A 15,499-nucleotide genomic window follows, 5' to 3' on the forward strand; every position below is an offset into this window, starting at 1 on the left:
AGAGCGCGCTACTGCCGCCCGCTGGACGTTTATCTTTCAGATGGGACAAACACAAGTGTCCTTTGAGTTGGTCTAAAATATCACCACAACAGTTTCCACCCTTCTTGTACAGCAAAAAGGTCCATCGGCTGAGGATCAACTTTATTTTATGCCTGACACAGTAGATAGAGAACAGTCTCTATACGCTGAATCCATTTATTGTGGCACACGCAAGGGGTTTAATAGGATCAATGTATTGTGTTATGTGCAGTCTGGCCGTTTTTTTTTTTTACACAAAACTATAATTAAATAGGTGGTTTGACAAGTGACTTCATGTTACACTTTTTTAGCAATGGTGCATGTGGAATTGTGCGAGCCATAAACCAGAACTGTATAAAACACACCAAGCTCTGTTGAAATGATCTAGTTATACACAACAGAAGAGACGCATCTGTGGCTTCAGAGGACCTCAGACACTTCCAGCAGTCCTCAGTCACACAGAGCTGCATTAGCATGAATGTCTTTTTGTAATGTGTATGCGTGTCTCCTCCGAAGCCTAATTGTGTTCCCCAGACAGACAGTAGTCCAGGGGAGGAGGTGCAGGCAGCAGTATGTTAATGTGTCAGTGAAGCGGTGACGCTGCAGGCGTTGGAGGGGGGGCTCAAAACTCATCTCCACAATGTCCCAGGATCCCCCACTGGCGCTGTGCAAGGGCGCAATACAAGAGCCCAAAGGTTCAGAGGACTGCGCTGCTTTTTACGGTATTCTGGAAGCAATCAGTCAGGGGAAAAGGGCTGTCAGAGGGATGTGGAAGTGGCTGTAGCCACACATTGTTTCCCTACCCCCCTCCTCTCTCTCTCTCTCTCTCTCTCTCTCTCTCTCTCTCTCTCCCTCTCTCTCTCCACATTTCCCTGCCCTTCCTTTTGTGTGTCTGTGTATGTGACTATTCTCCAGACTCCAGGAAGTAGCCAATTTTATCTAACCATTTTCCATTTCAGTCTGGCTGCAAGAGTCTGTCTGCAGTCTGGCCTGCTTAAAGGTGCATCACCATGTTTGAATGAAAACACTTGTCTTTACTTATTTAAAACCCAAGAATGGTAGATTGAGCTGCATGACTTAATGGGTCCTGGTATAGACACACACATATATATATATATATATATATATATATATATATATATACACACACTATATATGTATAGTTTTTGGTTGGTATGTTCATGCGGCGTATGCCATGCAGTATATGATCATTGTACCTTATGAATTGTGTTTGAATATACAATGATGACGTGTAAAATAAACAAACAAACATATACTTTATATTTATATATACAATCCCGTTATTAACGTTTTTAAGCCCTCCTCTTGATTTAGAAAAACACCCTTCACAAAACATGTCAAAATAAAACGACAGAGTTAAAGTGGTACAATCTTTTCAATTATGTACGGCAATTTATTCAAACTGTACTATTTCAATGGAACTTCAAATTATGCACATTAATAAAACCATGATAGGGTGCCTTAAAACTGGAGGAGATGATGATATATCCTGAAACATGATATACATTTGGCCATGTTATGGTTTCCATCCTGTTTGTATCACGGTATCTCTCCTTTTAATATCTCTGGTTGTAGAAGAACATTATGGGCAATGTTGCAAATCAATAAGCAAATCTGCTTCATGGCTTCATGGCTTCATTGGCTTTTTATGTGATGATTGCATCAATGCGATGAAGCACCTTGAATTTTTTTAGGTAGTTAATTTCCTGAATTTGCCAAAAAAATGTGTCCATAAACTGTTTCTCAATTTATTTTTCTAAATAATTTACTAAACTGTGTCACAATATTGATATCGCAGTAAAAAAATAAAAATAAATAAATAAATAACACACTGCTGTTCAATTTGGCTCCATCATTAATGTTTATGATTATGACCCAGCTATAGTCTGTCATGATGCCCAAAGAATTGCTTCAAACGAGGGCATGCAACGTGGTAAAACAGCCTGATAGTGTAAGAAGAATGATTAGAATTCGAGATAGCACTCCTGGCCTTTACTATAATGTATTGACACAGTGACTGCCTCCAGACAAGGGGCCATGCATATGCAATTAAAGAGGCTTATTCTGTCTGAAACACAGTGCTTGGAATAGGCTGAAGATGGCACACAGGGAGTTCATCATTGCTAAGATAAGAACAATAAAAATAAGTTTAATTAAAAGAGGAAGAGAACATTATTTTTTCCACTTGCATCTATCTTGCCAGGAAAGTGCAAAACACCCACATTGGTAAATGTCACTGCATAAGTAAAAAAAGAATCCTGAAGGTGTTCTCGTTTTATTGTGTTAAAAAAACATCTACCAATGTCTCCAGCTGTGGTTCCACCATAATGATAGAAAAGAGGGGCTGGTGTAATGCCCTGTCCTCAAACATGTTGTGGAATTACAATTCATTTGTAAGATTTCCTGCCTTAGACTATTTCAGTGAATGGTTATCTGTCTAAAAGTTTATCAGATTTATTTCTAAGGCAGAATATGACGTCGTATGACACACACATGTACACAGATCATAATAAGGAGCGGCAAAGCTGCCATTAAAAGAAAAGTCAAGTCACGTAAACAGAAGACCTCCAGAAAATATTGGTCAATGATATTACACTTCAGGGTGCAGGGAGAGACAGAACGCAAATCCCAGACATTATCTCAACAGCGGGGGAGGGCATTCAAAGAAAAGCATATAGGTAGGGCTGGGCAATATTTCAATATTATATCGATATCGTGATATGACACTAGAAATCATCTTAGATTTTGGATGTCGTAATATCATGATATGATGTAAGTGTTATCTTTTACTGGTTTGAAAGGCTGCATTACAGTAAAGTTATGTACTTTTCTGAATTTACCAGACTGTTCTTGCTGTACTATGATTTGCACCTCCACCACTTAGACATTTTGTCCACATTACTGATGACTATTTTTCATCTAAAATAAAGTGAGAAGATATTTTGTTAGAGCACCAATTGTCAACTCTAGAATATCACAGAAATATCGATATCGAGGTATTTGGTCAAGAATATTCTCTTTTCTCCATATCGCCCAGCCCTACATATGGGAGAAAAGATGTCTTTCATCATCGATTAATCGTTTAGTCTATAAAATGTCAGAAAATAGTAAAACTGTCCCCATTGGAGTTTACAAAAGCCTGGGAGGATGCCATTAAATGACTTCTTTTGTCACTCCAAAACCCAAATATAAATGTATTATTATCACATACAATAAGTACACAATCCAGAAGCTGAACATGAGGAATGTTTAGGTGAAAGCTTTTTTTTAGCAGTTAATCGTTTATCAAAATAGTTTAATTGTTCATTATACTTTGGAAAAAAGACAAAAAGGTGTGTAAATGTTTGTGTCTTAAGCCTCCCAACGTGGAGGTCGCAAGATACATTTTGGGGGCTGTGAGATTAGTAATAATACCAGGAGAAAAAGTATTGCAGATATGGAAAGTAAGACTTTAATGACTTTTCTTAACCAGCATAGGGATGGCTTCAGATGATGAAACTTCAAAGACAAGTGAATGCGAGATCCAAAGAATGCACCGGCTATTATCACTTATCGCCAAAGAGAACAAAACAGAGATTTCCAAGATAGTAACTTTAAAACACTGGCGACGGGGTAATTTCATCCCAAAGCTATTTGATTACTTTTTTTAAAAGTCAGTTTCAGCAGTTCTGCATCTTTCCAAAAAATTATTTTGATTTGTCAGTTTTAATACTTCCAAACTGTACATTTTATATCTCTAAAATGTACAGTACACATTTAAAAAGATAATACTAAACGGCAGTAAATAAAAATTCTGGTTTACCATGTTTTAGAAGTGGACAGTTTATGTGTGTAGTAAACACTTTAAAGCTTCCAGTTTAAAGTTCAGCTTCAACCACAACCAGTTGAGTGTGTAATTGTTTAATATGTCAAAAAAGTCATAGTATACTATGTCAAAAAAGGAGATGATGAAATTCATAGTATAGTATGTTGAAAAAAGTCAAAAGTATTGAATGCCCAAAAAAATCATAGTATATTATGTTGAAAAAAGTTAAAAAGTCCTAGTTGAGAGATCTTCCTCCAAAGCGCTGTGAAGATATAGGTCTGGCAATACGAGACTAGGTGAGAGATGGAAACCAGAACAGGAACACATTACAACCTGCAGACAGCAGTCAATCAATAATAAGAAACACTGTAATACAATATTAATCACTTTTAATCGATCCAAACTTTTCAAATGGATCAAACTCAGACTGATGCATTGCAATGCATCAATGGTTTCTTACGCCCCTTCATAACCCCCATTTTACATCGACATTCACTTAGGCTTTTTGCTGCTATCTCTATTCACTGAAATGTGTGTTTTATTTACGTCTCCCTGTCTGCAAGAACAATTCTATACCCCATGTTTAGTGTGATATGTTCTTGTATTCCAGCATTTTTTGTTAAAAGATATTTTCAAAGTGGGATTCCTTTTCATAATGAATATGTTGTTTATTTTTGACCCAGTGTAGGACACTGTAGATGACGCGGTTTAGAACAGGTATTGTTTTTAACATTCTTTTGGTCTGGTTTTTGTACAGGGATTTAATTTGTCATATTTTATTAAAGTAGCTGGAGGCCTCAATGACCCAAAGATTTTGAAGATTTGTAAATGTGTAATTGGTCTCAATAGAAGAGTGCAACAAGATATCTTAAAGAGCTCATATTATGCTCATTTTCAGGTTCATAATTGTATTTAGAGGTTCTACCACAATATGTTTACATGGTTTAATTGTCAAAAAACGCCATATATTTGTTTTACTGCACATTGCTGCAGCTCCTCTTTTCACCCTGTGTGTTGAAGGAAAAGCCAACTAGAATGATATGAGCACTTTAAACTTAATGTTGAGATTGATTTTAAATGTTGTCTCGATGTTCATGGATCCCATAAAGAATATATGTTTCCTGGTGACGTGTTTTCATATTTCCCTGGCTTCAGCTGTAAAATATCTCAACCTGATCTCACAGAATTCTATTAAATGAACACAGCCCCTCAACTCAAAATCTGTGTCAGTTTCATGGAATCGCTAAAAATTCTGTGATGAAATCACAGAAAAACAGTTTTCATTCCACTGAAGATTTGTAGGAAGGTGTGACAGTAGGTGTTGTCCGTGTTTATTTTACATTCATATTCAACTCTCATGGCTGTTCTCATGCTGTGAACAAGTTTACCCCTTGCTGTGACCTAATCCTAAAACCGTTAAACCTAACGACCTTCCATTGTTACTATGGTAATCTGCCATATTAATGAGTTCTCTGTCACTAGGGGCAACCACTACATTGCCAATTCAGCAAACTGGTTTCCAGTGCCCTACTTTTTATATCACTCAATAGACGTTGATCCGCGTATGACCTCTGCATCTGGAGCCACACTGCAACACAATCTCACATGGACCTTGAGGAAAATGTACCAGCCTGTAAAATAAACTACCCATCCCAGAATCCCCTGCCCCATCCATCTTCCTGCTGTCACCTGAAACGGGAGCCTAGGTAAGGTGACCCCCACACCAAGATGGAACAAGGAGGGCCATGTCACTTTGTGAAAACCTCCCCTCAACCATCTGGCACTGCGATAATAGAGCTGGAAGCAGGTGAGCGTCGGTGCAGAGAGAGAGTCTGGATAACTTGCCCTTGAGCACGCAGCCTCACTGTAACCTACCGACGACCTCGTGTTGAAAATGTGCCATTCTTTGCATCAAATTGCATCCATTACATTGTCCTTGAGAATGAGAGAATTTCAGGCATGAAAATCAATACAATAGAGACGAAAGGCATGACATTCTTTTGGGAAGTGGGAGCTCTGGCGACACAGTGGTAGCCATTGTGCTATAAACTTTCCCCCCCAAAATGGTTTCATTCCTCTGTTTCTGCTGCCTCTGCAGCTATATGACCTCAACGGGCAACAATGAGACATGAGAGACACATGCAGTGCTAACGTTTGATATTCTGTGATGCAGATATAAACAGCATGTAACATTTGGGGTTTTATGCCAATTCTTCTTTTGTGTTGTTCCCTGTTCAGAGGTAAGAGTTTTGTGTGTGACTTCTTAGTTTCCACCGGTTGCCTGGCAACCTCACTGTAAACTTGTTTAACCGAGTCTTGTCCTCTTTACACATCTTTTGCGCGGATTAGCCAAATGACTTGCATGTTAATTAGTAAGTTTTAGTGGTATTAGGCAAATTTGAATACCTTTGGACAGACCCAGGCTAGCAGTCTTGTGTGAAGCTAACTGTCTCCTGGCTGTAGCTTCATATTTCAGAGACCAATATGGGAGTATTATTGAGGTTCTTATCAAACTCTTGGCAAGAAAGCAAATAGTAAATTGTCTATTTTGCTCTATAAGCTTGTGTACTTTTATTAAAAAAAAAAAAAAAAGCTACCCTAAGATGCAAAACAGAAGACACCAATTTATTTAATATTTTTAAAACAATTGCGTGTTCTGCCCGACAGTAGTCTCACTTTGCCAGAACGTCCTCCACAGCGATGCGTAGGAGGGTCTGGCTAGTCCACAAAGCATTCTGGGATGGGAGAAAAACGTGAATAACCATGTAACACCTCAGTTGCTTTGATTTCATATTTTTATTTAAACTCCTATTTCCAAAGTAATGTTTGCGAAAAACATGACAGACTTTGTCATATTATATGCAATAATATAAAGCCAGTTTCCCACCTGGGAAGAATCAATGTATAGTACCACCATTTTTCTTTCTTTAGTAGTAACCATTACAGTCCTACTACCATTAACATTTGGGAGGGGATGAATATAAAAAGAACAAAAAAACAATATACATGAAAATAAATAACTTAATACAAATTCTGTACTTAAACATGCAAATAAAGTGACAAATCAACAAGACAACTATAATTATGCACTACAGGACAGGAGGTTTAATGACTTGTCCTAGTTTAAGTACTTGACTTGGGTTACCATCAGGAAAAAAATGAAAATGACAAAGACAGGGGAAAGTCAAATAAATGGGCTGGAAGCAACAATGAAATCCCATCAATATGAATGATGTAGACTGTGAATATTATCCAGGGACTTAAATTAAGCATTAATTACACTGTAATTTAACGTGGGTTACGGAGTGTGGCCACCAAGCAACACGGGTGGACTCAAATCTGAAAATCATGTATGGTACGACAAAACAGGAAGATTTTCTGTAGATGATCACTTCCTCTGTTTCTGTGACCTTTTCTTTTTTTACAAGTTTATTTTACAAACACAAATCTTTTTATACAAACCTATTGTAACCAGAGAACAAGCTGGTCAAAATAAATTGCTAATTTCTGAGATACTTAAAACTCAATATCATGAGTTATCCATAGGTGTATATTGTATGTCTTTTGAATTTTGATTATGAAGTTGGTACTATTTCTTAGCATTCAGTGCAGCAGTAAATGAACATTTAGGCGCACGTTTTAATTGACCTTTTCTTTGTAATTAATTTAAAAAAAAACAGAAGGATTATCCATCGCCAGCGTCCTGAGCCCCTCACAATAATGTTTTACAGAAGGGATGTAACCCGGCATCTGCTGTGGAACCAGGTGAAGCTGCTCAGGTGTTATATTAGTTCTCCCTACAGGACTGTACATAAGTGGGCCTGACTGTGTGAACAGGTAACCAGTACAGATGAAGCTTCGTGTAGAAGCAGAGGATTTATTATGATATGAGGAAAGAAAAGAGGTTGTGCAGCATAAAATGAAACACCAGTCTGTACATGGTTGAGGCACTTTCAAAGCAGCGTGCACATACTATAATGGGCAGTGCGCGCACACACACCCACCCAAACACAAACACACATGCCGTCAGCCTTTCTTTTCTTCCTATACAGAACAGGGATGAAGACAAACGCAAGTAGCAGCCGTTTCAGCCAGAGTCCATGCTGAACAGTTCGATGCCATGCGGGCTCCAGTGGAGTCCGACTCCAGAGTTGAAGACCAGGGACCAGACGTAGGGGATGAAGAAATCCTCAGGCTGGTCTTCCTCCACGTACTTAAACTTGAGCTCCGGAAACTTCTATTCACACAAAAAGAGAAGCAAGAGATGCAAAGACAGTTGGTAGCGTAACACAGTCCAGATACTGTAGGTTTGTGTTTCATTCAGTAACATAGACAGAGTTTTAAAAAGAGTTTTAAATGGGAATATACAAAATGGGGGAAAACCCTTCTGGAAACAGCGGCTCCACTTCGAGACGATTTCACAACTGGAAAATTAACATGGTGACCAACATTTCATCTTCTGTTGTTATGTGTGTCTGGTTTTTATGCAACGTCTGCAGCATGTCATTGAATTTAAAGAGAGGGCTGCTGTTTTCCACACAGTGCTATTGTCGGTCTGAACATGGCTGAAGACGTCAACACCACAAAGATGTCGCCTTCAACGACATTGGATATTTATAAAGTGCGGTGACCAACGCAGTGACGTCGCCGCTGCTATCCAGGTAGGCAAAGGTGTTTCTCTTTGCTTGCGAGGTAAAATTGCTTACAGCCTGTGAGACAGGTATCACTCTGTGGTCTGACCGGTGATCTTTTTAAAGGGGCTGGTTAATGTGTGAACATCACCTCAAGACCCCAGGAGACAACTGGATATGGACAGCTACAGTTCTGAAATTATCCAGAGACATAAATGGGAAAATAGACCTCAATACACAACAAGTAAATATATAAAGAACAAACAAAAAGGAAAGCTAGTAAACTGAAACCAAACCTAGCGGTGTAACTTTACAGAGCAGTGTGTCAGCAATCGTGACCTTATTGTTTAGACCCGTGGAGAAGTGCTGAGTAACCCGATTACTTGGTAATAGCCACTCAACCCGTCAAGCTTCAGCTTGTCATGACATGGCTTGTTAATGGACAAAACACTCACTGAGCTGGACCGGGAGAGGTTATCAGGTTCATACAGCAGGGCCTCTGTGTTGACTATGTCCGAGACTAATCCACCGGGGAAAAAAGAGACAACAAACACATGTGGATGTGGACTGTACTATCTCGTGCATACTCAATATGTTGCATACACACATTTTAAAATGGAACGAAAGCAAGTCATGATCGTCATGAAATTAGTGTGAAATAAGTGTTTTCTTAGTCTTCCTTGATAATTAATTAAATATCTTTGGACAAAACAAGCAATTTGCATAAGGTGTGGGCTCTGGGGAACTGTGATAGACATATTTTACAATATTTTGACATTTTATTAAACTCTTTTAGGTCTACAAAATGTATAATAAGAATTTGACATTTTTATAATTTTAGATGGCCAAAAACTACCTCCTGAAATGTCTTATTTTATTCAACAAACAGTCCAAAACCCATCGATTTTCAGTTTACATCAAATAAATAAAAACAGAAAAATTGAAAATCCTTTGACATTTTTGCTTGAAAACAGCCTAAAATCTAAAACGTAAAGAGCTTATCTCTGAAGTGTCTGCAAAGGAAATACTGGATGTTTAAGTGTTTCTTCCAAACCTACTTGAAGCAAACACAAAACCATCTAACAGCAGGTAGGCAGAAAAAGAAGAGCATCAATAATACAAGGCAACCTCATTATCTCCTCCTGTCAATACACGCATGTGTATGCACACACGCAGCCAGTAATCAGTCTGCACTGACAGACAGACGCTGAGGGCCTTTATGTGATGTCCCAGTCTGCTCTATTGAGTTCTGGCTGGCTCTATTCACAGCCTCACTATCGGTATCATAATGACACAGACAGAAGGACTACAGGGTCACAGGCCATATGCCAGGCTACTTAGTCCAGACAACACACACCACCGCCATTGTGATGGCTAGACACAATGCAGGAGCTGTATTATTTGGCTGGTAGTTGTGTGTAGGTTACTGTACACTGGCAGGCTTACCAACTCATCAAATGTTCATGACACTGATGGTGAGAGTTGCTCAACCTAGGCTCACTTTTACTTGCTAGCTTAAAGTATGTTGAGCAGTTTTTCATTTGAAGAAGGAAATAATGTGTTTTTAATGTTTTGTTTGATTAGCTACTTTATTGACTCGTAAGCACAAACTAACTTCATCAGAAGAAAGTTGAGCTGATTCATGTCCTGCTAAAATCATCTTGATATATGCAACATAACATAAACAGCTATGCTAATTATGGCATTAAGATTATTAAAGCATTTCTCAGTAAACACTGCTATGGTAACAATGCAAAATGCATAATGCGGAAATAGTGCAGATGCACAATGTAGTCGCGGTTGCCTTTTAAATTATCCTGCTGTCACCATTGGCTGCCGCTCACATTGCAATTTAGCAACAAGTAGAACTATTCAGAGGTTACTGGGCCCGTCCAGTTTAACTCCACAGACTGTTGTGTTGATGTAGTTTATTGTCAAAACGTTCGCTTTCCTTCGAGTAGACTACTGAAAAAACAGCTCCACCAAAAACACCACCGCGGTGGCCGGGTTAGCTCAGTTGGTAGAGTAGGTGCACATTAACTGAGGTCTACCCCTTGATGCAGCGCCTGCGGGTTCGATTCCAACATGTGGCCCTATGCAGCATGTCATCCCCCCCCCCCTCTCTCTCCTTTCATGTATTTATCTGTCCTGTCAAATAAAAGGCCTAAAAATGCCCCAAACAATAATCTTAAAAAACCCTAAAAAAAACACAATTAATTGAAAATAATTGGAAATAATCTATATATCTAGTTAAAGGTTGTTGTTCGGTCAGACCTGCCCCCACTGCTAAACAAAAAAATCCTTTAGGAAACATTGTACTGACATCATGAAACACCAATGTTCTACACAACTATGTTCTAAAAATATGGGCAATTCATACAAACATTTATTTTTCAATAGTATTTTGCAAAGACCTAATAAAACTCACAGCAAAAGAACAAAATCATCCTGATGCTGGACCACTGATGGAAAGAAAATCCTACATAATTAAGGAAAGGTTCACCTTCTTGCCGAGAGTTAGTTAAGGAGATTGATCCCACTCTCATTGTGTGTGTATGTTAAATATGAAGCTACAGTCAGCAGCCGTTTAGCTTAGCTTAGAATGAAGACCATAGACAGGGAGACACAGCTAGTCTGGCTTTGTTCAAACGCAAAAGGAAAGCTCACATATTACTACATTATATCTTCCAACTAAAAAAGGTCCTGCACATAAACCCTTGTAAAACCATGAGTTGTTATTTATACACTCTGTTTTTTTGTACAAACAGAACCAGGCAAGCTATTTCCTTGTGTTTCCATGTTTTTATGGAAACCTAAGCTAACTGTCTCCACCTTGACATTTAACATACAGATATGAATGAAGCATTTACCTTCTTATCTAACTTTAACCAAAAAAAGCAAATAAGCATATTTCTCAAATTGTCAAATCATTTATTTAACAATAAAAGCTGCCAGTGCGGTGCCACTTCAGTAAAGCAGGCAGTAGACATTATCTCAGAAGATATCAGAAATGAGTGAAAATAAGAAACCATGTATCACTGGAGAAGAAATTATGGACCTAAACTGTAGAATAATATATAGTCCCCCCCCCGGGCACACACATCCGACCATTCCCACTAGATACTGTTCACAAAATGAGAACTGATCCCTGATTCACAATGGTCATCATTTTGTCTCCTACTTCTTTATTAGACAGAACCACCAAGGGACTTGGTTCAACTGGAAGTCTTGGACATCACTACATGCCTTACAGCAAAAAGGTTTTTTCCTGGGGAAAAAGATGAGTATCAATCAGACCATCCTTAATATTCTCTCTGTCCCTTATTCTGTCCATACTATGGCTTCCTCTCTGTACAAAACTCATCTGGCCCTCTGTTGCCTCCTCTCCACGGTTTGGTTGTTAGGCTGGCAGCTGTCTGGGCTCACTTGGCCTGGGCTCATATCAGTTAGTTATGGGTCCTGGCGGGTCAGGCCCTCGCCCCTGAACACAGACTGACTGGCTGGCCTCATATCTCCACTCAGGACTCTGTGTTCCCTTCCCGCCTCTGCGTTGCTGTCAGAGCTCGGTCAGACAGAGAAGAATGTGGCTAGGGAGTGAATATGAATTCACACAAACGCACACACACTTAGATGCCGGTAAATACACAATCACTGAAAAGTTATATTTCAAAATGAAAATTATTAACACTAGTGTTTCACACAGTAGTGCTCCAGAAACTCTACACTAATAATTTCAGTTTGTTAAAAGTCCACCGTAGTAATTTCCTGTCCACACTTGCAGTTAATATATATATATTTGGTCACTGAAATATTCACACTGCCAATTTAACACAATGGTGTGTAAATCAACATGTTCCGGCTCCTTAGTAATATACTGTATCTTAGTCATATATTTTGCTTTTCTCTTTTGCTGCTAGCTGCCATCTGTGATGTGCAGCCAGGCTTCTGTGATAATCATCACGCCGCAGTTCTGTGTGTATTTGTAGCTCATCCATTTTGTGTGTGATTGATCTGGTGTTGGTGAGTGTCGATGTATGTGGTAGTTCCCTTAGCTGCGCTAACAGGCCAAACCGGCATATTGTTTCTAATTTCCAGATCTCCAGAGGACAGGTCATGCCTTTGCGACAAAAACCTTATTCCCACAAAAAAATAGGTAATTGAGCACTGTAGTGGTTATGACCATATCAGTGACTATGTAACTACATGGAAACGGGCCAAATGATGTCTGTAGTTTGCACAGTGATAGCGTTACAGAAGGCTAGCTGTAGTCACGCGCTGAAGTCCTGGTATGAAGCCTCATACTCACCAACACCAAATCGATCACACACAAAATTGATGAGCTGCAAATACAAATAGAACTGCTGCGTGATGATAATCACAGAAGCCTGGCTGAACATCACGGACGGCAGCTAGCAGCTAACAGCTAGTAGCTAGTAGCTAACAGGGCGAGCTAGCTCCCGGCAGGATAGAGACAGGGTAGGTGAATTTAAACAACGTCTGAGTTGAAAACGCATATTGTTGTCCCATAAAAGTACACGCATATTTATTGCAACCAAGATTAACGTAAAACGTGGATGGATTGCTGTCAAAATGTTGGACTTTGGTGATTCCCTGACTTTTATTTTTTTTAACCCCATCACAAAACTTCAGTTAGGATTTTTTCCAAAACTTTGCTTTATGACTAAATACCTGCAAAACTGATTACATTCACATCGGCTTCAGTTGTAATTTGTGTTTAGTGCTCACTCTAATCTTTGTAAGTCCGCATGATAGCTTTGTCACTGTGAGCATGTTAGCATTCTGACATAAGCATTTAGCTCAAAGTATTGCTGTGCCTACAGTGCAGCTTTAAGAGCCGTCAGCATGGTGTAACTGTTTTACATTTTATAGACAAAACGATTAATTGGTTTTGAATTAAAATAGCTGCAGCCCTAAGGTTCATAGATTTATCTCTATATTTTGTTAATTATGAAATGTTAATGCAAGTATTGAAGATTTATAGAAGCAAAGTTTATGGTTAAAGAAGCTACAAGGTGCCAGTAACTTCTACAATATGGTAAGAATACTCTTAATTTGACAGTAGTCCTGCGATTATGGCAGAAAGCCCTTGAGTTGTGTCAGATGTTTGTAGAACCCAGGACTGAAAATCAGTTGTGAAGACCAAGGAGGTTGGATTACGCATCTACATTTCTGAAGTAATTCAATTGTTTTGTAAGAGGCTTTAGAGTGAGAAAATTTAAATACCCTGTGTTGTCAATGTGTGGGAAAGTAGTGCTGACCAGCCATCAGACCCATGAAGGCCCAGGTACAGATTAACAGATGATAACCCCCGTCCCCCCTCCCCGTCCCCCCGTCCCGTCCTGAGGAGCCAGAGAGTCTGTGGGATATCACTGCTCAATAAAGCAGATTTCAGCTGGTTAGGCTAAACAACACATTCCACAAGCACTGCCCATGAGAGCCACTCAGCCACACACACCCTGAAACAACACACACACACACACACACACACACACACACACACACACACACACACACACACACACACACACACACACACACACACACACACACACACACACACACACACACACACACACACACACACACACACACACACACACACACACACACAGGGAGTGATGGCTGAGTGACGAGGCGCTGAGGGTCGTCCCTGGGGTATTAACCACCTTCTTTTAACTATTTTCTTTCAGTTGGGACCTAATTTGCATGTCTCTACGTCTTTGTGTAAACGCTTAAAGATCCTTAAACAGCTTTGTGTCTACAATTTTCCCCTCACCTAAAACAACACGGCCAGTAAAATCTAAACAACGTTGTTTACTTTTCAACTGTCGGGTCCTCCCAACAAACGAATTTTCCAGGCAGCAAATTTGTGATTGATCACTTTAAATGTCAATGTAGCCGAGCACACAGTGCAGCTGTCGTCATTAACCTGTGTGACTTTACCACTGCAGCACAGCAGCTTGGGAATGACCACTGGTTAACAGGTAGTATTTATGAGCAGCGTTTATTATTACTATTCCATACTCCATCCATTGTCTAACAATAGAAATATATATGTAAATGAGAACCATATTGTCAATTTGGCTATATTAAAACACAGTATAAGTGATCCCCAAGATCAGGAGGAGTAAGGAGGTGTAACGGGATGCGTGTGGCTCCTCAGACACGTATGTCTCTACCTTTCTTTATGATCAGCCATTTTTTATGTCAATATAGGATACAGCATTTATAAGAGTAATTGGGTGAACATTTATTAAATGTGTTGATAAAATCTTATTTCATATGGACCTCATGTTTTTATGTCATTGTGCTAAGTTAGTTAATATATTTGAGTATATTTAATTAAGTATATTTGTGTATTCATAATTTACTAACTGTCTGTGGCATCCAAGCGAAAATGCAACTCTGGCGTTTGTTCTGGCTTCTCTACTCTGAAGAATGTTCTCAGAAAGCTCTGGTTTTGGTTGTACAGGACAGAAGGCCAAAACCGAGGGAAAGGTTCTTTAGCCAGCTTAGTGTCGACATGGCTACAGTTTCAGGAATTCAAACTTCAACACAGTTGATTAACCATTTGTTCACTCAAACAGCATTCATTGACATGCACTGTGCTACTATTAAATGTGACCACAGAATAGAATAACTTCAATAATGACTGAAAAACAGCTGAATAAGACTCAACTTGTGTTTGTTTGAGAGGAACAAACATCCCTACATCTCTTTGTCAGCCCTAGCCATGCACACACACGGCTGACTGAGACTCAAATACTCCTAGCTTTTACTGAGTAATTAACAACTTATCGATGATTCCACACAACACTAATCCCACCTATGGATTTGCCCATTGGGAGCTGTATAGCGGAATGAGCCTAATAAGATGAAGGGAAGCGAGAGGTAGAGGGACAGCGGTTTGTTTGAGCAATGGTACCATCGAGCGGTGGGGACTTCTCCCCGAGGACACATTGGCAAGATATACTCTTCACTTCATGTCACCTCTGTAAAGCCA

General features: G+C 39.3%; 1 protein-coding gene across 2 annotated transcripts in view; it reads right to left on the reverse strand.

The window, feature by feature from the left end:
• Nucleotides 1-6,625: 6,625 nt before the first annotated feature.
• The window catches only part of dym (dymeclin), a 52,001-nt gene continuing 43,127 nt past the window's right edge, over nt 6,626-15,499 (reverse strand). For both annotated transcript variants that reach the window (XM_034896906.1, XM_034896905.1), the window contains exon 17: nt 6,626-8,081. In XM_034896906.1, the coding sequence (XP_034752797.1) occupies nt 7,932-8,081 (150 nt within the window). In that variant the 3' untranslated portion in view covers nt 6,626-7,931. The remainder of the gene's footprint in view (nt 8,082-15,499) is intronic.

This window comes from Etheostoma cragini, chromosome 16 (assembly GCF_013103735.1).
Source record: "Etheostoma cragini isolate CJK2018 chromosome 16, CSU_Ecrag_1.0, whole genome shotgun sequence".
Taxonomy (NCBI): Eukaryota; Metazoa; Chordata; class Actinopteri; order Perciformes; family Percidae; genus Etheostoma; species Etheostoma cragini.